The sequence below is a fragment of the Xyrauchen texanus genome, chromosome 47 (genome assembly GCF_025860055.1).
Source record: "Xyrauchen texanus isolate HMW12.3.18 chromosome 47, RBS_HiC_50CHRs, whole genome shotgun sequence".
Classification (NCBI taxonomy): Eukaryota; Metazoa; Chordata; class Actinopteri; order Cypriniformes; family Catostomidae; genus Xyrauchen; species Xyrauchen texanus.
Window position 1 is genome coordinate 14,710,585 of NC_068322.1, and position 25,446 is coordinate 14,736,030.

At 37.5% G+C, this 25,446-nt stretch overlaps 1 protein-coding gene across 5 annotated transcripts in view; it reads right to left on the bottom strand.

Annotated features, from left to right (window-relative positions):
- The window catches only part of LOC127638898 (ankyrin repeat and sterile alpha motif domain-containing protein 1B), a 187,726-nt gene that overhangs the window by 28,393 nt on the left and 133,887 nt on the right, over positions 1-25,446 (bottom strand). For all 5 annotated transcript variants that reach the window (XM_052120632.1, XM_052120631.1, XM_052120633.1 and 2 more), the window contains 2 exons: positions 17,011-17,109; positions 13,701-13,853 (listed from right to left, as the gene is read on the bottom strand). In XM_052120632.1, coding sequence (XP_051976592.1) covers positions 13,701-13,853; positions 17,011-17,109 — 252 coding nt within the window. The remainder of the gene's footprint in view (positions 1-13,700; positions 13,854-17,010; positions 17,110-25,446) is intronic.

Genomic DNA, 25,446 nt, shown 5'->3' on the forward strand with positions numbered 1-25,446 from the left:
GCCCTGTCACGGTCTTAGGATCACATGGGTGTCTGCCGGACCGAACTCCAGGCAGGCGTCGTTAACAGAATATGCTTGCAGGTCCCCGACCCTCTTGATGGAGGCGAGCACGATCAGCAGGGCCGTTTTTAGAGAGAGGGCCCTGAGTCCAACTGATTCTAGCGGCTCGAAGTGGGGTCTCTGAAGGCCCGTGAGGACCACTGAGAGATCCCAGGAGGGGAATAGGCTTGGCCGGGAGGGATTTAACCTCCGGGCGCCTCTTAGGAACCTGATGATTAAGTCGTGCTTATCCAAAGACTTGCCATCTACTGCGTCGTAGTGGGCCGCAATAGCAGCAACATACACCTCCAACCTCTCCTGCAGGAATAGGAGCATTGACTGAACTGCGCACCTCTGTGGGTCTTCAGCCCGGGAAGAACACCAATTCGCGAACAAGCGCCACTTCAGGGCATAAAGTTGCCTGGTAGAGGGGGCTCTGGCTTGACTAATTGTGTCTACAACGGCAGGTGGTAGACCAGCTAGATCTTCCGCGTCCCGTCCAGGGGCCAGACATGGAGGTTCCAGAGGTCTGGATGCGGGTGCCAGAGTGTGCCCCTTCCCTGAGAAAGAAGGTCCTTCCTCAAGGGAATTTGCCAGGGAGGGGCTGTTGCGAGGAGTACGAGGTCCAAGAACCATGAACGGCTCTGAGAAGAACCTCCGAGTTGCCATCTTGTAATTACAGTAATTCCATCGTGTTGCAGCATTATTATGCCACACACCAATACGCACACGTGCACACACAAGCATGCACACACACACGTGCACACACACACACACACACCTGCACAAGCAAAATTTTTGTGCAAGGTATGTGTATGAGGAATGTATAAAGGGATTAGTTAAATGTTGGTCTAGAAACATCTGTTGAAAGAATATAAGAACAGCTGTAATACAGACTGTCTGTCTATCAAACACTTAACATCAAATCCAACCAATCAGCTTACAGTACAATCAGTCTACAACCAACCAATCAGCTTACAGTATAATCAGTCTACAGCCAACCAATCAGTGCATAGAGTGGCAGTTATAAATCAATCCCCAAAAATCCCCATTCAGATCATACTTTCCCTGCAATCAGCAAGCAGTGGCACTAGTCCATTCTGAAGTAACTTAGTTTACAATTAACCATCAGCTGTAAGTATCTTACTTAGTCAGCTAAACTTGTCTGCAGTTTACCTTTGTGTAGACCGAAGCTCGGTAGAGCATGTCACTAGAAATGCCAAAGTCATGGGTTAAATTCCCAGGGAACGCACAGACAAAAAAATGTAATGCACTGTAATTTACTGTCGATAAAAGTATCTACCCAATGCATTAAGTATGTAGTATTCACAACCATGAAGTCAGTCCACACTGCAGCGCTGTATCATAAGACTCATTAACTGTGTAAAACTAGAACACACCGTCACAAAAATGATATACTTCTTTATTCCTGTAACAAGATAACCTACTGGAACTGCTGCATAGAGAACAGATAAAAACCCCACCTAGGTAAAACCAACCCAAAAATCCCCAAAATCTAGCCTACAACAAAGTTACTAGGTAAGAAAATCTCTGTGAGAAAATGTTACCAAACCCACAAAGGCTTCATAGATTTTTGCCTGCTTTATTTGTGTTATGAGGGGGCTCACAACACAAGCCCATCCACATGTGGAAGACACAGCTGTGAGATTATTTCTAATATACCAGGCCTGATCCATAGCACAGTAGGTCCCACATACATTATGCAATGCTGCCTCTCCACTGTTCTCTTATCCTCTGTGACTCCTTCACTGCCAACTGCAGAACTGAGCTAATGCTACCCAATGGAGACGTATGGCTCCCTCTTCATCCTGAGGCATAGTCATCCTCACTGCTGTGAAATCTACAGATTACACAGTCTGCAAGTTTATCCCTTCTAATTCTGAAAATATAGGAGGACAAGCATACACATGCAGAGAAGACAAAACAGGAATGTACATTGGCAGTGGTATGTGCATGTATCAGTAGAAGTGTATCTTAGGTTCTGTAACAGGTCACTATTTATTTGACTTTTTCATTATTTTTAATCATCTTTTTGCCTTTACTAGTTCATTTAAAATGGTCCTGCAGTGTGAAAGCACAAATAATTCATGTAGTGTCTCAAATAACATGATGTCATGAAATCTGCATGCACAACAATTGAAAGATAATTCCCAAAATGCTATTTAAAATAGTTGCTCCGAAGTCAATTTCATAAAGTATTTCATGAAAACCACCAAAATACACATACTGTACTTGAACTTCATTTGAATGCACACATTCACTGTAATGCATGCCATGCACACAATCAGACTGAATCAAGTACAATCAAGTGAAATGTGAAAAAAAATAAAAATAAATAAAAATCACAAAAGTAAAGAAACTGCACTACAAAGTAGACAGAGATAGACAGATCACTACACTGAAATACAAAAGAAAAAAAAAACAGCCAAAGAAAATATTGTACCAGGACAAATATATAGCACAAAAAGACCAATCAAAAAGCAGAAAATAGTGTCTGACACTGCAGCATGCAGAGATCAATAGTGTTAAAAGTCCATTAATTAAAAACAAAAAACACCCTTGTTAATCCCATTCCACCTTCTTTTTCTAACTACGCCTTGTATTCCTCGTGTGAGTGACCTACCTGGAGTTTCTGAGCTTAACTAAGTGTTCGTTCTTCCGTTCTCAACCATCCAAGAGCCCGTTTGAGGGACCAATCCTGCCTTGACAAGCTGCCACAACTCTCTGCCTCTCTTGTAGAGCGCAATGATGTTTCACCTCAGAGCTGTGAGTCACAAATACTCGTTTGTACAAGTATAGTCCTGTGGTTGAGCAAGACCAGAAGAATGAAAGAGGCAACATACAAGGTTTTCTTGTATGTTTTCTTGTAACTCTTTCCTCTCTTTTCCTCTTCCTCTCCTCCTCTTCCGTCTCCTCACGCTATCAAATCACAGAGCTTCTATAATCCATCATTTACTCTTCCTCCAACAACAGCAGTCTGTGTACGAACAAGTCAACCCCTCTCTTTTTCTGTCTCATTTGCTTGCTCTCCGTTCTCCTGTTCCTCGTTCCCGCTCTCTGCCTGGTTACTATGGATACTCTGCTCTCATCCAGCGAAGAGCTGCTGTGGTTGCTTGCTATAGTGGGAGTGCGATGCAGGTGACCGTTTCCTCAGCTCTGGTGAAGCAGTGGAAGTATGAGAACTCTCTCTGATTTCTCTGCCTCATTCTCCCTCTGTATCGGTTTCCCCTCCCTCCTTCTCTCTCTCTCTCTCTCTCTCTCTCTCACACTCCATCGTAGCTTAATCGTTTAACCTGTTCAGCGCCTGTGCTCAGCTCACTGCAGTAAGACTGTGATAAATTAATTCTTCTTTCAAGCGTTCCATCTCCCACTCAAATACAACCTTATCTTTTGCAACCAGAAGATGTTACATCTAACACCATAGTCTTCTGAAATGTTAACTAAAGTTTGAAGTTGTCCACCCAATCATTCATGAAACATAAAACATAAAAGTTGTAAAGCTATTTTAAATGATATTCAACTAGTTAATGTTCCATCTTACACTTTTTTCCACCTAATCATTCATAAAACAAGTAGAATAGACTGAAAATCACTTTAACCGATATTTTTAATGATATTCAACTAGCTGAAGTTCCTTCTTACACATTTTTTTTTATTTTTACGAAAGTTTGAAGTCCTCTACCCAATCTTTCAGGAAAAATGAGTGGAACAAATTTCTGTGTAAATTAGAGATTACCGATAATCGGTGTGTGACCGATAGTTTTACCGATATGCACACTTTTCTACTTAAATGTTTAACGGTTCTTTAATATCAGGGACTGATTAATGTTCCAATTTTTCAGTCCCTGATATTAAAGAACAATACACAGTAATACACAGTAGTGGTTCTATCTTGTTTGGCGCCTTGGGTGAAACATGCTTCAACACGCCCCCAAAGTTGTTGACTGTGGATATGAGATTCTAAATGAGAATGCCCCCAAAGTTGCCCCCCCCAACAAGATGCTACCCTGGGCGACTGCCACTGGTATTACACTTTTGCAATAATAATTAAATTGTTCTAATAATATATATATATATTATATATATATATATATATATATATATATATATATATATATATATATATATATATATACACACACAAATATTATTATTATTACATGTCTATATACATTTATTACTGTAGATTGATTATTTATATGATAGTATACTCAATACGATTATCAGACAAAATAATTTATATAAGAAAAATGACTAAACATAAGCATAAAATAATCAGTATTTGATTAAATCGATAACGGCCGAAAAACAATCAGTCAATCTTTAGTGTAAATTATTCATATTTACATTAGAATGGTTTAAAACAATATGTCTGAGAAACAATGGGAAAATCATGCTTTGTTACAAACCAGTACACACGATGTGAGTGTGTATGCTAAAATTACGTACATAAGCTTGTGTGACAAATATGTAAGCAATAACATAATGTCTATTGACAAGAAATATTGATGCAAGTTAAAATAATCGTATTATGTGAGAAGAGATGGCAGAGTGATCCATGAAATGTTAAACTAGCACAGCTATGTCACAAATCATTTGTCATTGTAAAATGCTGTGATTGGCTGATAATTATCAAGTATTCCAGAGCTGTGTATTACTGAGTATACTGTACATACATTTTTATGGTTTGAAACCCAAGCCTCCCCCATGAATGTCATGCTTATCGAATCTATTTTTATGAGGGTGCTTTGGTTACGATCTTAAAAAAAATAGCCTTCTAGTGAGCATTGGGGCGTTAGGGGGCCACTGGATCATTTTGAAGCCTATGAGTAGGTTCTGTACAGGGGGGAAAATCTCAGCTCGCCCCATTGCGAGAACAAGGCTCAGCGGTCACGTGCCATAAATGTGTGTCAGTATGCATCAATTCAACACATGAACCCACAAGCCTATCCACCCACACAGACACTACATATACAGAGCAACACACACTTACACAAACAAAGTAGCCCTTAATGTGTCTTTTAATATTAAGGAAAATCTTTTATCATCATTAAGGTGTGAGGGACTGTACTACATGGGTGCCAAAAGGAAAGAACAGTGTGCATGTGTGTGTTTGATGAGCCTGCTGTGTTAACGAAGACAGTTGCCATCTGCTAGTGTAAGAAAAGACAATTTGCAATCTGTGCGATTGGATAGGTGACAGGAAGTAATGAAAACAGGAGCACAACACAAAGGACATGGAAACTCATTATGACACACTCACACACACACTCTCTGTGAATCGTAAGCATCGGACCACGCATTCTTAAAAGACACATGCCCTTACACACTTACACACGTACAAACACGTCAGTTTTGAATCATCTATACTTAACGCAAGCTGTCTCTATGGTAACTACCACTAGCAGTCATGGCAACTGGGTAACAGTTGTCAAAAAAAAGAGCTAAACTATTATTACGAGCTAAATGACTTCTGACCGCCTACCAACACGGCCCAGAGAATGGCAAACAAACACCAGCATACCGACGGTTGCTGAGACAGAACTTGGCACAGTTTGTGACATATGAGAACAAGTGCTATTTAAACATATTTATTCATTGGTAACATGGATACCAGAGCTGCACTAAAAATACATTTTGTTCAACATTGTGACATGGTTACAATATATAAAGGTTTCGGAGGTGTAACATTTCATTTGAAGTATTTTGTTTTTCATGAGGAAGAGTTCTTATAAAGTTTCTTTCTTGAACCCATACCCTTATTTGGGGCTAAAATCACAAAAGTGCAGAATTCATATCTGACGAGTCCAACAGAAAACCACCACGGCAGTAACCAGAGATTTTTCAGATCAACAACAGTATCAAAATATATTTAGCATAATATGAGCATACTTAAGCCTCATACTTGTGGTGACACAAAAACAAGACAGGTTTGGGTGAATTTCATATGAGAATTGCACATGATGTGTAAAGTAAAACTAATGGTAACACTTTACAATAAGGCTGTACTCATTAAGATTAGTTTAATACATAGGTGAACAAGAACTAACAATGAACAGTACTTTTACAGCACTAACTAATATCGGTTAGTGTTGATTTCATCATATATAGTACATTTTGTAACATTAGAACAATAGTACAATTCGAAATTTACATTACTCAAGATTTATTAATGCTATATAAATTGTGGTAACACTTTCTATGAAGCATTTATTTATTATGCATTAAAAGGGTGTTCTTAGTGCATTATAATGCAGTACGCCTTATAATAAACCTTATAATATGTTGCATTGTCTCATAAATAATTGTAACAACAGTTATAATATGATAAAATACTTACCTATGTGTGGTTATAACCTCTAAGATTACGATGCATTATACCACACAATGAAACCAGTATTCTTAATGCATTATAATGTATAAATAATGCCTTATAATAAATGCTCGTGACTTCGTACATTCTCAGAACACAAATAAGTAAAAATCCATAATTTACACTGCCAGTGCCTAGCCTTTAGTAGAGCTGTAACTTTGTTCATTTTTGAGTGTTTCCTCTGAAGCCAATGTTCATTTGAATGTAAGCAAGTTTAAGCTCATAACTCTAATAAATCTTAATAATGTTATGTGGTTTTGTTTATTTTATTAAACATTTTATTTTCTAAGTATTATAATCAAAATGTTCAAAGCAAATGTTTTATAACCACTTCATAATATCTTCCGGCTGTTTAAAAGAAGACCTACTGTAGCTTTTAGTCTTTTATATAAAAGCAGACAAAGACCACTTATAAATGATTATGACCACATTATAAAACCTTTTGGAGGTTTACAAGAACACATTGCATTTGTCTTTTGACTTGAAGTGATAAAATACCACTCAAGTTGTAGCAAGATATTATGCAGGTTTTGATCTTAAATAAACAATGCCAAAATATGAAACTTTTAATACATTATAACTGTGAGACCTATAATACATTATAAATGAAAATAAATGTGGATAAAACGTGGTGTTGATCGTTTGTTATAATGAAGTATAATCTTAAATGTTATAACCATGAATGGGCAATCATTTTATCATAGTATAACTGCTGTTACAATTATTTATGAGACAATTTTACATATTATAAGGTTTATTATAAGGCATTATGTATGGATTATAATGAGTTAAGAATACCCTTGTAATGCATTATAAATCGTTACCAAATTAGTTGTTCATTGTTAGTTCATGACACCTAATTATTTAATGAACAGAACATCATTGTAAATAATTAGCAAATTAATTGATTAATTTGATAAATATGGATAATGAATACAGTGGACAATGAACTCTTACTGTTTATTGTAATGCTTATATTTTAAACTATTTTGCTGTATGTGCTGTATGTACAGGGTTGGGGAGTAACGAAATACAAGTCAATTTAAAATACTAAATATAAGTAACTGTATTCCACTACAGTTACAATTGAAATAATCAGTAATTAGAATGCAGTTACATTCAAAAAGTATTTTGATTACTGAAGAGATTAATTAGAATTTTATCATCATTTGTTTTATTTAATATTTAGTCCGTTCAGATGGAAAACATTTATACAAATAAATGATGTGATCCAAAGTGCATTTGAACAGCAGTGAAACACTTTCTTATGATGTGTTACATTCATATGAGCAGACAGAGAAGTACATTTGAAGTAAGTTTGGAGCAGAAGAAATAGAAAAAACTGTCAGCTTTACACTAAGATAAAATGCTATTTCTAGCCATTTTACAACCACGTTACCAGACACGATCATATTTTATTATCAAGAAAATTCACTTTGGATCATAATTTATTTTATTCTAGTAAGACCTTTGATATTAGGGCAAAAATCTTATTCTTGATGATAATTTTTATATTGTTTTCTTGTAAAAATATCTAAAAATCATTCAAACAAGATCAGTTTGAATGATCTTGTTTTAGAAACAACACTACATAAGATATTTAGGTTTTTCAGAGAATGTATTTTTAACATGTATTTTATAGTCAAATCATGTGAAAAAAAATCTACCAGTGCTGAAGAAGAAATCCAAAGTATTTAGAATATGTTACTGACCTTGAGTAATCTAACGGAATACATTACAGATTACATTTTACAGCATGTATTCTGTAATCTGTAGTGGAATACATTTCAAAAGTAACCCTCCCAACCCTGTGTGTGTGTGTGTGTATATATATGTGTATATGTAGTATATATATATATATATATATATATATATATATATATATATATATATAAAATCTACATTTTTAGATTTATATACTTTTACACATTATTTAAAGAAGAGCATTTAATAAGAATAATGTAATTTTCAATATGGAAAACCTGGGGCAAAAATCAGCTTCTTTTATAGGATTTATTGAACAAATGATCACAGATTAATCAATTATTTAAATAGCTTCTAGTTTCAGCACTAGTTTGAAACACAGTTTTACAAACAATATGACACAAAATGGTCCATTTTAAAAGAAAGAAATAAAGAAAAGAAAATGAAATGAAAGAAAATAAGAAAAAAAAGACATTTTTTTCATTAACAGTGACAGAATGAATAAAACAAAAGTATTGTGTATGTTTGTGTAAGACAGTTGAAGAAAGAAAGAAAATGAATGAAAGAAAGAAAGAAAGAAAGAAGTTTTCCTTAACAGTGACAGTTTGAATAAAACAAACATAAAGTATAATGTATGTTTGTGTGTGTGAGAGAGAGAGCTGAAGAAGAATGTAGACATGTTGAGCCCTGTTATGAATATTATCAGATGGATGCCTGTTATAACCCTGAGGCCGGACACACACACGCAAGTCTACCACTCACTAATAGGGTATACAGGCTATTGCATGCCTAGAATGATGCTAATACACTACACAAGAGACACACATGAGACATATAAAACAGCAACACAAAACAGTTGCATTGTTTAAAGAGAATGTTTGTTTCACGGCAATGAATCATGTTTTGCTCTCTGAATGCTCAAACTGAATTACTCCTCTGCGAGGCAGAAACCTACAAGTCAACCCTGTTTACGATCACAATATGATCTTAATTATGTAATTTCTCTCAATGTTAATATACAGACTGAAAACAGCCATCACAAGTCAACAGTCTGTTCCTTTCAATTACACTCATGTAGGCTGACTACATAAAAATATATTAAAATCGCACAGACTGATGTTTTTGCCAGCCAAAGCCCAGATTAAACCACATTAAACATAAACCAAGATGCAAATCAAAATGTGAAATAAATGAGGATTTAATTCATAAATAGAATAAATAATTAGAAAAAAGAAACAAGTGGGGAAAAAACACAAACGCTGAAACTTACCTACACACTTCACACAAACAGCTACAATTAAAAACCTTGAGTTTATTCTACTATACCAGACAGCCTAAATAATTTAACATAGATACTTCTATTGAATATGTGTATGTGTGTATTATTCATAAATGCTTTAGTTATGTAATCCCTTTGAATCAAATCAAACTAAACAGAACATACAGTAGTTTTTGAGCTAAAAAAAAAAGAGTTCTAGAGCCACCTAGTGAACAAAAGGGGCATTGCAGCTTGAAACATATTCATCTTTGTTTAAGAGTAATTAATGGCCCATACAATCAATTAGGCTTGCATTGGTTAAAATGTTACTCTTGCAGAATTTCATACAATATGAAAGGGATACACTGTAGGATCATGATTTGAGCTGGACTGAATTTAACCCCTATAATGTCATATTTTTACAATTAACAAACACAACATACACAATCACTCACTCACACGCACCATTTACACGTCATTATCTTTCTAGTATCCTCAGCATCTGTTGCCCTGAGCACTTATGAGCTGATTTAATCTGAATCACTCCACAGATGCTATTTTTCTCTGCCATCATGCTCTCTCTTCTCTTCTGCCTCTCTTTTATTCAGTCTATCCTTGTACAAAAGCATACTACCGTTGTGCTATTAGTCACCTATTTCATATCGGGTTAAATTCTCCACGAAACAAACATACAAATCAGGAATCTCTCAGTCATCTTTTCTCCTTAGCCATTCAGACGTGGCACTGCTGCATAAGAGTGTCTTCTCATTTTCTCTCTATCGCTCTCAGTCTCATTTACAGCAGAGAGTTCATGACGGTGACCCAGGACACAGAGCTGTTCTGTGATCCGTCTGAAGCCAGTCTCATTAAGAGAAGTTCAGAATGTCCCATTCCTTGAACTGCTCAACCACGCACACACACAAAGTCAAAGATGTACAAAGAGTGTTCTCAGCAGATCATACAACTGCTTTTTCCGTTCTCTTTCCTACTTTTCCAGCACTCTGATCTCACATTAAAGGAATAGTTCACCCAAAAATGAAAATTCTGTTATCGTTAATTCACCCACTCATGTTGTTCCAAATTGTGACGTTCTTTCATTCGCAGAACACAAAAGAATAAATGCTGAATAATGTATTGAACACTAATTTCTATATAATGAAAGTGAATTTGGACCTGGGTTTTTGAGCACCAAAATGTAGTCCATACAAGGACAAAATTTTTCAAAAGCCATATAATAGCTGTGTGAGAAACAAACAAAATGTTAAGCCTTTATTCACTGAAAATCTTGCCATTCATCATCAACATCCACACTGTGACCCTGATCACATGTGGTCAGGCGAGACGCATAGGTGGTCGTTTAAATGTGTCTCCTGTGACCACTTGTGATCGGATTTTGAGGGGAGGGATTCTGTTTCATGAAAACATACATCAATCACCATATCAGTGTGATACTGCATGACATTAAAGCGCAATGAAAATGACACAAACGCAACATTTCAAACAGAAATGTAACCTGAGCTGCAAAAGTTCATGCTTGTCGATTTCAGACACACTGAAGAAGATCTGCAAAGTTCTCATGTTTGTGTTTGTATCCACTATTCAAAATTTTCAGATTTTATTTGAAACCGCACATAACCAGCAAAGTTTAAACTCAAAGATTGACGCTGCTGCAGGGACGCATTCAGGATGGATTAGCGTTTACACATCAAATGTGATGTGGTCAAAATGCATTTTTGATCACATTCATATATGGTTTTTGCGATCCGATCACAAAACGTTTTAGACCCCGTTTAGACCTTTATTTAGCGCTGACCACATGTGATCGATCACCAAAACACATCTTAAAACCTGGTGTATAGGGGTCAGTGACATGAATGTGATGTAACCAATTGCCATTGACAATTGTGTCACATGGCCGAAAGCGACACGTGGAAGTGTGAATGAAATTTGAGAGCTGCAGCGGAGAGGAACATTATTAGTGAAAAATGAACATTTCAGTCTGTTCCTCACACAAAGTTAAAGTATGGATTTAAAAAAACTTGGTATATATCACACAAGACAAAGAGACTTTTATGGAACTTATATGGTGTTTTGGTGTCATTTTGGAGCTCAAAAACCAGGTCCACATTCACTTTCATTATATGGAATATATAAAAATAAAATAATGGATTGGAATATTATATAAATAGAGTGGCCACCAGTACCATTCCAAGGAAAGTGAATCATCTTCTTTTGTGTTCCAAGGAAGAAATCAAATCTTACAGGGTTGAAACAACATGAGGGTGAGTAAATAATGACGTAAATACTCCAAATTGGGTCAACTATCCATTTAAAGTCTTTAAGGAAACAAACAAGCTATTCATACTTTAACAAACATTACGTGGAGTGTGTATATGGAGAGTTTCTATCACAGTGGTGTCAAACCACCAGTGTTCATGAATCTGTGTATGCTAATTAAACACTGACCCTGAGGGAATGAAGGAATGTTTCGAACTCAAACTTCTTGAAACGCACAAATGTGTCACATGGGGTTTTCTGCAGTTGGATGGCCAATACGCATTAACACTCATACACAAACACAGCACACCCAACATTGCCATTTTTTTTAGCCCATTTAAACTCATCAAATAGCATAAAATACTAACGTTCCTCTCTTTGTCTCCCTCTTGTGGCCAAACACAACATGTGATGATTCCCAATGCAGCATTCTAGTTGATAGTTTCAACAGGGAGTGGGTGTATGTGTGTTTATCTTCAAGAGCTGAAGAAATCACATCCCACATTATTATATAATTTTTTTCCTGCTTCTCACTCTCTCTCAGTTGAAACCTGAGTAAAATTAGCATAAGTGAGTATGGCAGTAATTATTATTTGAGTCATTTAACACAAAATCTGTTAAAGCAGCACGTCACGTGATCTCACTGTCATCAAACATGCCATTTAGTCTATACCAAACATGGAAAAATTCAGTCAAGCATTTAAGATGACTATGCACACATGGGCAGCAGAAACAACCAACAATATTTCCCAAACATGCAGACTTGCTCATCAAATCTGAAGAGATTTCCAGAAAGACTAACATTACATCTGTTTTTTTTTTTTGTTTTGTTTTTTGGTCTGTTTAATCACTGCAGTCGAAAGCAAGACAGAGTCAGGCAGGGTTGTTTATCAAGCAAATACAATTACAGGGGAGTCTGAGATCCAACCAAAACTCTATTATGACAAATCGACCAATAGGACATCGGAATGATGTAGGATGATCTCTTATGACCTCTGGTTGTCATTTCAAAGCATTTCCAGCAAACAATATTATTTCAAAATACTGCCTCATTCCAACAGCACTAACCCAAGTGTATTGAGCAGAACAGCATATATAGCTAAACACTTATGAATATGAGTGTGTATTTACATAAAATATTATTTATGAGCCAAGGGACAAACTAATGAGGACAATCAATCATTTGGAACTGAATAGCATAATAACATGGCAACAGACTGGAAGTACCCTTTCAACAGCTTATACTGGTCTCCAGTCTGGGATACTAGTGTGCTGGTGTCCCTACCAGACTTCTTAAAGGAATAGCTAAACTCAAAAGGCCAATTCTCTCATAATTTACTCACCCTCATCCCACCCCAGATGTGCATGACTTTCTTTCTTCTGCAGAACACAAACTCAGATTTTCAGAGGAATATATCAGCTCTGTAGGTCCAAACAATGCAAGTGAATGGTGACAAAATTGTGAAACCCCCAAAAGAACATGAAGGCAACATAAAATGAATCTATACTAGTAATATTTTTTCACTGGAAATCTTACCATTGCAGTTTGCAAGCATGATGGGCAAATATATGATCATGTTCACTGATATCATGATTTATAGTGAAAAAGGAATTATATTTTGGACTGTTCTCACCCAATACTGATAGGATCACTTCAGAAGTCTTATTGATTACCTTTGTATGACCTTTACATGCTTTTTAGAGCTTCAAAGTTTTGGTCACCATTCACTTGCATTGCATGGACCAACAGTGGACCGATATATTTTTACAATTTTGTTTTTTGCAGAAGAAAGTAAGTCATACACTTCTAGAATGGCATGAGGATCAGTAAATGATGAGAGAATACGTGAACTATCCCTTTAACAAGCTTAACGAGCTTAGACCAGCTTAATCAGAAAGACCATGCTTGATAGTGTTTTTGGCTGGTGAACAACATGGCTATGCTGCTTTACCAGCTAGACCAGCTGGATGGAAATGCATTTGGGTGTTTTCAGCAGAGTAAGGAGAGGAAATGCCTTGAGGACTTACATTTATGAGCTCGATCTCCCAGATCTTCTTGACAAGCTCCATGGAGGTGTACCCATTGATGAGGAAGGACTTGGTGTAGTCTCCCAGCTCCAGAGACTCCAGCCATTCAGCCACTGATGTTGGGTTATTTCCATCATAACCAATGGGCCGCACCTTGGAAACATGGAAACAGCTTTTAAGCAACCATATCAACAACCAAAACCAAAGGTTTGGGCAAAGTCTGGGTTATGAATAGAGTGGTTCAGCGTGAGGAAATTTAGATATTATATCAGCATATCAACATAAACTATATAGGTAAATTGTGTCAAGACAAACATTGATGTCCTGAAATAAAAAGCAGCTTCGAAAGCTTTGTTAGTTAGACAGTTAGACAGACTAACAGATAAATGATGGATGGATGGATGGATGGATGATAATAAGGGCTGAACAGTACGTTCGCATTTTAAATGAGTTATAAATTGGTGTTATTATGAAACCAACAGTGATAATACCAAGCAGTTATTCTTTATACACTGTAGCTCAACTGGTGTATATATATTTTTTTCTTTTGGGGAAAAAAGTTTCTGCCATATCTAAGTGTAAATGTAGAGAGAGAAAGAGAGAAATAGAGAAGCTATCAGCTAGAGCTGAGAGTGAATGTGCTGACAGCAGATAAAAAGTTACATTTTTTTCCTTTTCACCGTGAGCCCTTGTATCTATCTCTCTCTCTCTCTCTCTCTCTCTCTCTCTCTCTCTCTCTCTCTCACATCCATGAAACATTTTATATCTGCAAATCTTACATCCTACCTCATTTTAGTGATTTCTGTGCTTTGCAGTAGGATGTGACAGATGCTCCTCACACATACTAGTAGCTATTGCCTATCTGCTCATGTTTGAACACAAGTAGCTTTGCACATTAGTGTGATTGCTTTGTAATGTATGTGCATGTCCTTCCAATCTTATCAAGGCACACAGAACCGTTCCCTCTTCTCACTTTCTCTCTCTGTCCTTTCAGAGATTGTAAAGGAGAGAGAAGGTTGTTTGGGACACATGGGAGATTTATCTGATGTCAAGTCCATTACACACACACACACACACACACACGCACACGCGCACACGCACACGCGCACACACGCACACACACAGCAAGAAGCTTAGCTGGATTACTCTAGTATGGGTCTTAAATTGAGTGCTCTTGGGGGAGGGTTCGCTGTGTGTGTGATAAATGTGAATATCATGAAATCTCACATAGTAATGAAATCCATGACACCCACACACGCACACACACACATGTATCGCATACAGAATTCCAATGATCAGCACATGTTTCACACAGCTACTTTTCTTTACCTTTCAATTGTTTCCAGTTCAGAGTTTCTGAGTAAGTGCAGTCAGGGAATGACTTTCACATCTCAACCTTTTACAAGTGGGCTAATATATTTAGAGTAGGAGCAAGGCAGAGTATGTCATAAATATAAATAAACTGATTTAATTGAAGTTTAAACTGTGTCCTACCCAGCTGCAACAAGCAATGAGTGATTCATTTCGTTCAATTCTGTGAAATGTCATTGGTGCACACTTCTTGAAGTGGGCTGCTATTCACCAGTATGAAGTACTGACAATTCTGCATTGTACTGTTCGCATTACCAGGAATTTTATTGCATACTGGCTTCTGTCGCTGGCCAACAAGACAATTTGCTCTGTTGCTTCCACTCATAAAAACTCACAAGATTATTGGCCTGACCAACATGTTTGATCACAGTTTGCCTGATTTTACAGACCATTGAGGGCTGGGTAAGTCTGAAATTGTTGATATCATAAGAATAGGCCGGTGTGCATCGAGTGGTAGTTCAGCAAACATGCAAGATATCTTGCCTATTGGCAAACAAGCAGATAGTTCTATAGAACTCGTTATAGCAGATATTTGGGCTATATACTGAATATATACAGTATATTGCTCCAATACTAAGAACATTTCTTATTAAGGAATTTACGTGCGGGTCAGGGGCATGATTTATTGTGTTTTTCCATATGCAAGTAATAGCACTAAATTTATATATACACACACACACACACACACACACGGATGACACATGTCAATAAGCAAAACGATGATAATAAAAAATATATTTGTTCTGCTTTGTTGTGATTTTGTCACACCAATGCATTTAGAAATGTTATTCGTATTTCTGCAAAATTTGGTGCAATTATTGGAAACAGTGACAGTTGGTTGATTCAGGGGTCGGCAACCTATCACGCATGCCACCATTCACATACAGAGGGGTAATCACTGGCACACGAACAAGAGCAGAAGGAGTATATATTTTATAAATATGATGTCCCCCGCACCTGTATGTTAATCTACCTCTTGGTGTAATCCTCATAATTGCACATCATGATTTATGTTGTTATAATGGGAAGCTAAACACTATTAACTTTTTTTTTCTCTTCATTGTTTCGCTAATTGTTTCCAGCCAGGTGCATATTTATGACAGATAAAACATTATGGATAAAAATGAAATCATCACTATGTCTCTGCTATGTTTTACTGTCAATAAAATATTATGGACATTATATTATGGACCCAATTTTCTCTCTAATTGGGTCACTGTGTCACAATTGTACTCTCGTTAAAGTGGGGGAGAGATGATGCTGCGATAACATGGTAAGAGAGAAAAAGCATTAAGGAATCAGGATAAGAATTAAGAATATCAAAATATTCTGAGCTACACCTGTGATTGTTACAAATATAACTATATATATTTATACTAACTATATCTAACTATATATATATAATAAAATAATATTAATTATAAATATATATTTTTATATATATATATATATATATAAAAATTATATTTACAATTAATATTATTTTATTTCAATCTATTTCATATTAGCTTAATTATGCCATCACAAGCTGCTTTTGATGCAACAAATAGAAGTTATAACTGAATAAAATAATCAATACATATGATTGGCTATATTAGTAATATACAGGTATGTTATTTTATCTTAAAAATGTTGATGAAGTTTAAAGTTTTAGGAGTTTTGACAGCATACTTTATCATACAAAATAATTGATTTCAGAGGAGCTTAATTATGCCATCACAAGCTGCTTTTGATAAACTGAATAGAATTTAAAATGTTTACAATTCATTATCAATTCATATATAACAAATATCTTATTAGTGTAATTGTCTGTTGGCACAACCATTAACAAGGAAAATTTAAAAATGGCACTCCATGTCAAAAAGGTTGCCAAACTAAGTTTAAAGTTAACTTGATGTTTAAAGACAAATCTGATTTCTATCCTGACATCTGTACTCACCCTGGGCAGCAGACGAATAGCTTGCAGGAGTCGCTGTCTGTGGGCAGAGTTTAAAATCCCAATCTCCAGCAGGTCCTGGTCCTCCACCACATTACTGCCCTGTAGCACAAAATCAAACAATCAAATCATTTGTATTACAACTAATAGGAATACATCATAACAATAAAATTATGGGTTAATAAATGGTTAAAAAAGACTGACAAATTTCTATTTATTTTCAATAGACACATAATAATAAATAAAAACAATGTTGCCTCTTCAGACTGCATGAAAAACACAGTTTTCACGAGTTAAATAAGACCATCAAACAGTTTTCCAAATCATCATACCATGACTTGATGTGCACAGGTGCAAGAAATGGATACTAATGAGTGCACACAAATGCACGCGTGCACACACACACACACACACACGCACGCGTGCGTGCACACACACACGCACGCACGCACGCACGCACGCACACACAGCGCTATTAATCTTACTGCTGTTTCATGCTGAGTTTTACCTTTAATGACCTTTCAATAACTCCAGTCCAGCCAATCATTCATCCATCCAGCTATCATCCATCCATCTTTTTCAAATGTGTCTATCTGTCTAAACGTGAACGAATGAGGACACACACACACACAGCAAAGGTGTTAAAAGATAACTGTGTAAATGGGACAAAGTCTATGATGTGTAGGTTTTGCTCTATAACGCTGTATAAACTTGGCGATCCCACTTAAGTATAATTTATTGCTGATGAAATGAACCCTGAACACCAACATCTGCTCCCATTCTCAGCAACATTCTCAGCAATACAATTCCAGACCAGAGTAATTGCACTCTAAATAGAGGTTAGACCGATTGCAAGTGTTCCAAGACATGACTAATCACTTGCAGCACAGACCTGCCAAAAGTTTACTTCTTAGTGCATATTGCACAGTAAATATTGTGTGTGTCTCAGTCAGTTCCATAGATCAGTAGTCAGTTCATTAGACACAGTCATTTAAAAATAGGATGTGAAACAGTATGCATTATGCAAAGATAAATGTTTCAAACTGTATTATGCAACACTGTTGCCATATGACCTCATTGCACTGCATGTTTAATTCAGCAAGCGTCATCAAGTAACCTAAAAAATAAACACTGATAGTTTGCATTTTCATTCCAAGTTTGTGTAAAAATAGCTTGATTCTTGCTAGTCTAATCTAATCATAATGAGTCAAGATAAAGATGCTAAAAGTCACGGCTGATACATGCGCTTCATTCGTCACACTGGAAATAGAAGGTAAATATAAGTCGGAAGTTGAGCGCATTACAGTGTTGTATAAAGTTTGCTCTGTTGTAAACCTTCATATTTTTCAGTTTATGTCGCAGCCTTATGGTAAAATGCTTTAAATATCAATCTACACTCCATGCACCATACTGACAAAGAATTTTTTTTTTAACTATATTTTGATAACTATGCAAGTGTATTAAAAAAAAAAAAACTGAAATATCACATTGACATAAGTATTTAGACCCTTTGCTTTGACACTTGAAATTTATTTCAGGTGCATCCCATTTCGCTGGATCATCTTTGAGATGTTCTACACTTTGACTGGAGTCTATGTGTGACAAATTCAATTGATTGGACACGATATAAGGTCTCACAGCTAAAAATGCATATCAGAGCAAGCCATGAGGTCAAAGGGTCTGCCTGCAGAGCTCAGAGTCAGGATTGTGTCGAGGCACAGATCTGGGGCAGGCTAAAAAAATTTTGTTTTGGCTGCATTGAAGGTGCATTGAAGAGCACAGTGGCCACCATAATTGTTCAATGGAAGAAGTTTGGAACAACCAGGACTCTTCCTAGAGCTGGATGCCTGGCCAAACTTAGCAATCAAGAGAGAAGAGTCTTGGAAAGATAGGTGACCAAGAACCCAATGGTCACACTGGTTGAGCACCAGAGATCATGTATGGAGATGGGAGAAACTTGCAGAAGGACAACCAGCATGTAACACTCCACTGATCTTGGCTTTATGGCAAAGTGGCCAGACGGAAGCCTCTCATCAGAGCAAGACACATGAAAGCCTGCTTGGAATTTGCAAAAAAGCCTCTAAAGGACTCTCAGACTGTGACAAACAAGATTCTCTGGTCTGATGAAATGGAGATTGAACTGTTTGGCCTCAATTTGAAGCATAATATCTGTGAAACACAGTGGTGGTAGCATCAAGCTGTGGGGGTGTTTTTCAGCAGCAGGGACTGGGGGACTGGTCAGGGTTGAAGGAAAGCTGAACGTAGCAAAACACTGCAATATCCTTAATGAAAACCTGGTCTAGAGCACTCAAGACCTCAGACTGGGCTGTAGGTTCAACTTCCAACAAGACAATGAACTTAAGCACACAGCCAAGACAAAGCAAGAGTGGCTTAGTGGCTGTGAATATCCTTGAGTGGCCCAGCCAGAGCCCAGACTTGAATCCAATCGAATGTCTCTGGAGAAACCTGAAAATGGCTGTCCACCAATGGTCACCTTCCAACCAGACCGAGCTTGAGAGGATCTGCAGGGAAGAATAGCAGAAAATCCCCCAAATCCAGTTGTGTAAAGCTTGTCGCATCATACCCAAAAATATTTGAGGCTGTAATCACTGCCAAAGGTGCGGAGTTAAGGGTCTGAATACTTCAGTCAATATGATATTTCAGTTTTTTCTTTTTAATAAATTTGCAAAATTATAAAAAATCTAGTTTTTGCTTTGTCATTATGCAAAATGTGAAAAAAATGAAGGGGTCTGAATACTTTCTGAATGCAATGTACATATTGAATATAGTAGAAATAGCAAGGGATGATACTGTGCTATGGGAGGTACATCTTAATTATTTTACTGTCATTACTCCTGTTCTTGTAACAAAGTCAAGCGAGCAGGATCAAAGTGCAGCTTTATTTAATAAGAAAACAAGTCCAGATACAAAACTTGGAAGACACAGAAACAAACCAAAACCAAAACCCAAACCAAAACCAAAACCAAAACCAAAACCAAAACCAAAACCAAAACCAAAACCAAAACCAAAACTCAGAAACAGAGCAAACATCACATCCATGAAGGGTAACAGGAACAACAACTGACAAAGACTGAGCTAACACAAGGACATTATATACACTAGGGCAAACAAGGTAAATGAGATACAGCTGGGAACAATCAGGGCAGGAACCAGGAACAGAGACACAAGAGGGTAAACACAAAACTAAAAGTCACTAAACTTCTATCGACCTCTGGTGGCTGCTAGGGCAAAATTCTCAGGTATTACATAGCCCCCGTCACCTAAAAATAAAACCAAAAATTGTTCATTGGAGGAGCAGGAGATTATGGAACCGGAAGTCCAAGAAAGCACAGGGGAAAAAGAGGGGCTGAAGAACAAGTGAACACAGAGAGATCACCGTAGGGCAAGATGGACCAGGCAGCACGGACGGAGAATTCAAAAACCAATGTGAACCGGGAGACCAAGCAGGCCAGGGTAGACCTGGTGGAAGGTCAGGAGACCAGGATACCTGGGCCGATAAGGCGGAGCCGCAGAAGATGAAGACTGGGTGGCTGCTGGACACTGAACAGGCTTAAAGGGCACCTATTATGGAATTTTGAAAATTACCTTTCATGTAATGTGTAACATAGATTTAAGTGAACAAAAACATCCTGCAAAGTTTTATATATGAAAGTTCACCGTAAAAAAAGTTATTGTCTCTCAAAAGTAGGAGTCGACTCTGAGTCAATGTAATGAATCGTTTTTCCAATGAGTCATTTTCCTTTTCGTTATGACGTCAAGACTAAAAATTTCAAATTGGTCACGCCCACTCATTGCAGCGCAGACACCAGGGAAAGCTTGAAAACATCATGTCGACAACAAGACGCTGTGTTATGAAGTGCATATCAAAAGCTGACCTTTTTTTCACTGCCCAGGGACGAGCATGTGAAGAATCAGTGGCTAGAGTTTATATTTACAACTATACCACACAAGTATAGCCCGAACCTTGTGCTGTGTTCACGCCATTTTAATGACGATTGCTTTACTTAACATGAATGCTTTCAAGTGTGGATTCATGAGTCGGTTGATACTGAAGGAAGGTTCAGTACCAAGTTTATTTGGATCAGCTTCCTCCTCCGAATCACAACCTGTAAGTATTATTAATAATTGTTGCTTTTATGTGTTTTTTAGCATGCTTAATAAGTATTTGTGTGTGTTGTGTAAGTTATGCTCAGCGCAGCTTCTAGGTCTCCAATGTCAATTTTTTTTAAATATGTGAAATGTTTGTCGATGTTATTGGAGTTGTCATAAAGAATAGAGCAATAACTTGTAGTAATGCAGTGCTTTACCAATATCTTTATGCGTTGGGCTAACGCAAACAATAACTGATTGGGTGTTTACCACCGAACTTTGGGCTATGATCGCTAACATAAATAAACTCAAATTCCTTCTCTGATTTTGATTTTTTTACTACAAAGCGGTGATGGGCGTTCCGTTTCCGACAATCTCTGCACAGAGTATACCAATCACAACTGACTGGGTCATCTGACCAATCACCGCAGATTAGCATCACGCAAAGGAGGGGTTTGGAAAAATGAGTCGTTGAACGAATCATTTGGGAGTCGGTGAGCAAATCAGGTAAACATAAATGCATGAGATATAAGACAACAAAAGTGTTTTTTGTCATTGCATGCATGTAAAACTGTTGTTGGGGACTCCCAAAACAATATTAGGAACATTTTAAATGCCATAATAGGTGCCCTTTAATGAATACAGAGAACTGAACAGGCTATGTGAACCAGACAAGCTCGGGGAACTGGACAGCCTCGTTGACAGCCTTGGGGCAATGGACAGACAGCCACCTTGGTCACGTGGCAGTGACAGGGGAACGACCTCCGTGGATGTGACATGGAAAGACCACCATGGCCGTGAGTGCTAGCAGTGACAAGGGAATGACCTCCGTGGCCATGAGCGCTGGCATTGATAGGGGAATGACCTCAGTGGCTGTGAGTGCCAGCAGCGACTGGGAAGTAGGAGCCCTTCTCCTCCTCACCTACTCCTCCTCCTCTTCTGGACGGCCATGAGCACTACTGTGGGAACAGCCTCCAAGGCCAAGAATGCTGGCACTAGGATGGACGAGGCTACAGGCGCTAGCTCTGGGACGGACGAGGCTACAGGCGCTAGCTCTGGGGTGGACGAGGCTACAGGCGCTAGCTCTGGGACGGATGAGGCTACAGGCACTAGCTCTGGGACGGATGAGGCTACAGGCACTAGCTCTGGGATGGTCGAGGCTACAGGCACTGGCTAGTTGACCATGGCAGGCATGGGCGCTGGCTCGTGGACCGTGGCAGGCCGCTGGCAGCGGCACAGGTTTCCCCCCACACCCCAGTGTAAGGGGAGAATGTGAGACTCAGAGCATAGTCAATTCATTCTACTAAAGAGAGTTCACACTTGCCTCTAGGCAGGCAGGACTTCACTGGCTCATTGAGTCCAAAACTATATTTGACCTTGAAAGAAATATCTGCCCAATTAAAATCCTGGGCAAGACTGCAGAAAAACTCAGTATACTGCTTGATGGTTAAGTCTCTCTGTTTGAGAGACAGCAGTTGCAAATCCACTCGATCCATAGTTGTGTGGTCAGTTGTTCTGTAATGATTGCTGGAGGAAGTCAAGACAGAAGGATCTAATTGCAGCTTATATTTAATAACAAAATGCAAAAATACAAAACTTAAAACTAAAAGTCACTAAACTTCTAATGACCTCTGGTGGCCGCTAGGGCAAAAGTCCCAGGTGTTACAGTTCCCCTCATTTCTCTGTTTCTTCTCTTATCTTGACCGAACAAATACATAGCACTTTGCATAACCTCAAAACTGAGTAATTAGACATGATTGATTTAAGCAGAGCACTAGTGGTACATTCTGGCTTTGGGCAAGGGTGCTTTATCTTTGAGATACCTCATCCATTTTGGAAAATATATTTATATATAATTTGTATGACAGGTTATAGAACACTGAAGAGAACTAGTGGATACATGTGATGTCAACACACAACTACTAACAGAGATATAACTTCACTTGATTTTTTAATGTACAACTATTTAACACTATGTCAAGACACATACCCTTCTCATCAACCAGTCTGTCAATCACCCTGAGCACACAGTTATTTGGTTAAAAATTATTATACATCTGCCATACTTCATTTAAAACCCAGATGAAAAAAGGTTTTATCCACAAACAGCTAGAAATAGTCACAACTAGTGTCAGAAATTAACACTTTTGTTTTAGTAAGAGGCCGTATTCGTCCCAAGAGTTGATTGTGATGCATTTTTCAGTGCATGAAAGAAACAAACACCATCTCAAACCTTCAAAGCAAATTCAGAGGAAGATAAATGGATCAGCATAGTGTCACTAAATTGTTCATCTCAAACTCCCAGAAGTCCTGCAGTAATGTACCGCTATCCTCTCAACGGAACTAAACTCTCTCTCCGGAAATTATCTCCTCTGGCTCTTTTGCCCTGTTTACAATTTTCACTTTTAGAATGACACATTGATTCCAACTGTATGTATCTGCACATTTGTCTTCCTATGAATTAAGGAACTGAGCCACCATGCACTGCTGTTTGTTCAATATAGTCTTATATATGAACTTTATGAGAAGAAAAGAAAAAGCAACAAAGTTCAGAGGAGAAACCCCAACACATCAGAGGTACTGAGACAAAGCACCAGAGCTCTATCTAATATTAATTGTATCTGAAGGGTATTTAGATCCTCCATCCTACAGAGAATGCTGAGAGAAATCGAGAGAAAGAGAGATTGTGTTCTATGTGGTTCATTCAGGTGCCCCATTCATCCAGGAGTTGCTTTTGCTAGAAGCTTAATCTGATATACTAATTAACTACTGACTGAACAAAAACACTTAAAGGTGAAATGTGTCTTTTTATGTTAAAGTTTCTCATATCCCACCTTAATATATTAAGACAACTATAAGTAAGCCATTAGTAGGCTGATTGAGCATCCTGACCAGCCAAACAAAGCAACATTGGCACATAACTGAGTTTGGGAGAGGACTATCTGTTTGTTGATCGATGGAAGATGAGGGAGTGTTCTGGAAACCTGTTTGAAAAAAGTAATTATTTTTCATTTAGTGCCACTAGTGGCATATAAATGACACACATCAACTTTAAGGCGTGTATGTGTAAGGTTAAAACGAGATCTTTACTGTGAGAAAGTTCTCAATTTCCTCACTGTGAGCACATTCCTAAATTGAACGTTTTAAGCTCTCAGATAAGCAAACATTTTTAGGATTTTGAATTCCTGACAGGTGAAATTGGTAATACTGGCAAAACTGACTTCAAGAGGTTTTTACACTCTATTAAAATCAATAAGAATGCCCTAAAGGGAAACAGCATAATCCATTTCCTTGACAACGGTTGGAAAGGAAATGCACATTTATGAAATTTCTATAGCTAAATACTTTGTATTTTAATCTTTTCTCTCTGCTGTTGCCTCGGCAACCACAGAAATGGATGCAGGTCAGAGCTGGGGGAGGGTTATCACCATCAGCAACAAAAACAAATGTGTGCAAAATGTGTTGTGCCTGTGTATGTGCATCTGATTCACTCACACAATTCATTTGTTCACAAGTTCATAGCAGTTCTGTGGTGTCAGTGGCACACCTGACACTAGCTTGCTCATGGGATTGATTCCCAGGATACACAAATACTGATTAACCTGTATGGCTTGAATGCACTGTAATCCTTTGGATAAAAGTGTCTGCCAAATGCACAAATGTGAATATATCTAAATATGTTAAAGTTGAGTACTATCTATTTATCTGCATCCTTTTAAAAGCAGCAGATCATTTTGCAAAGATGACAAATCGCAAAAACGTTTCATGTAGTAAAGCCACAGCTTGCAACAACTAAATTAAAAGCATAGAAATATACACAATACAAGTGCGAGGAAGACAGTTTACAGTTAATCACTGTATTTACTCAAAGATACTGCTCTAGAAGCTGGCAGTGTGAAATTAGTGATATCGTAAAACTAACACAAGACATTTTAAAATGCTGTAAAGTTTGTTGAACATCGAATATTGCAATGCGTGCATAAGAAAGGTCTTAACTATGTGTTAGAATGTCAATGTGTCTCACGTGTCAACTTGATTGTTTTACTACGTTTTCATTTCACTGCACAGTATTACCATGCTGAAAAGACCAACATAGCTGGTCACCAACATATGTTGTGATTATGAAGTTGGTTCTTTACTTGCTTAACTAGCAACTCACTAGGTTTTTTTGATCAATCAAATTTGTTAGAAAATTTGTGCTGGTCGACCAGCTTTACCAGCACCTAAACAGTATGATTCAACCTAAACCAGCATGGAAATTCTAAGCTGTTTGGTATAAGATGGTATTTTCAGTAAGAAAGTTATATTGTGATAAATGCCCAAATAAAA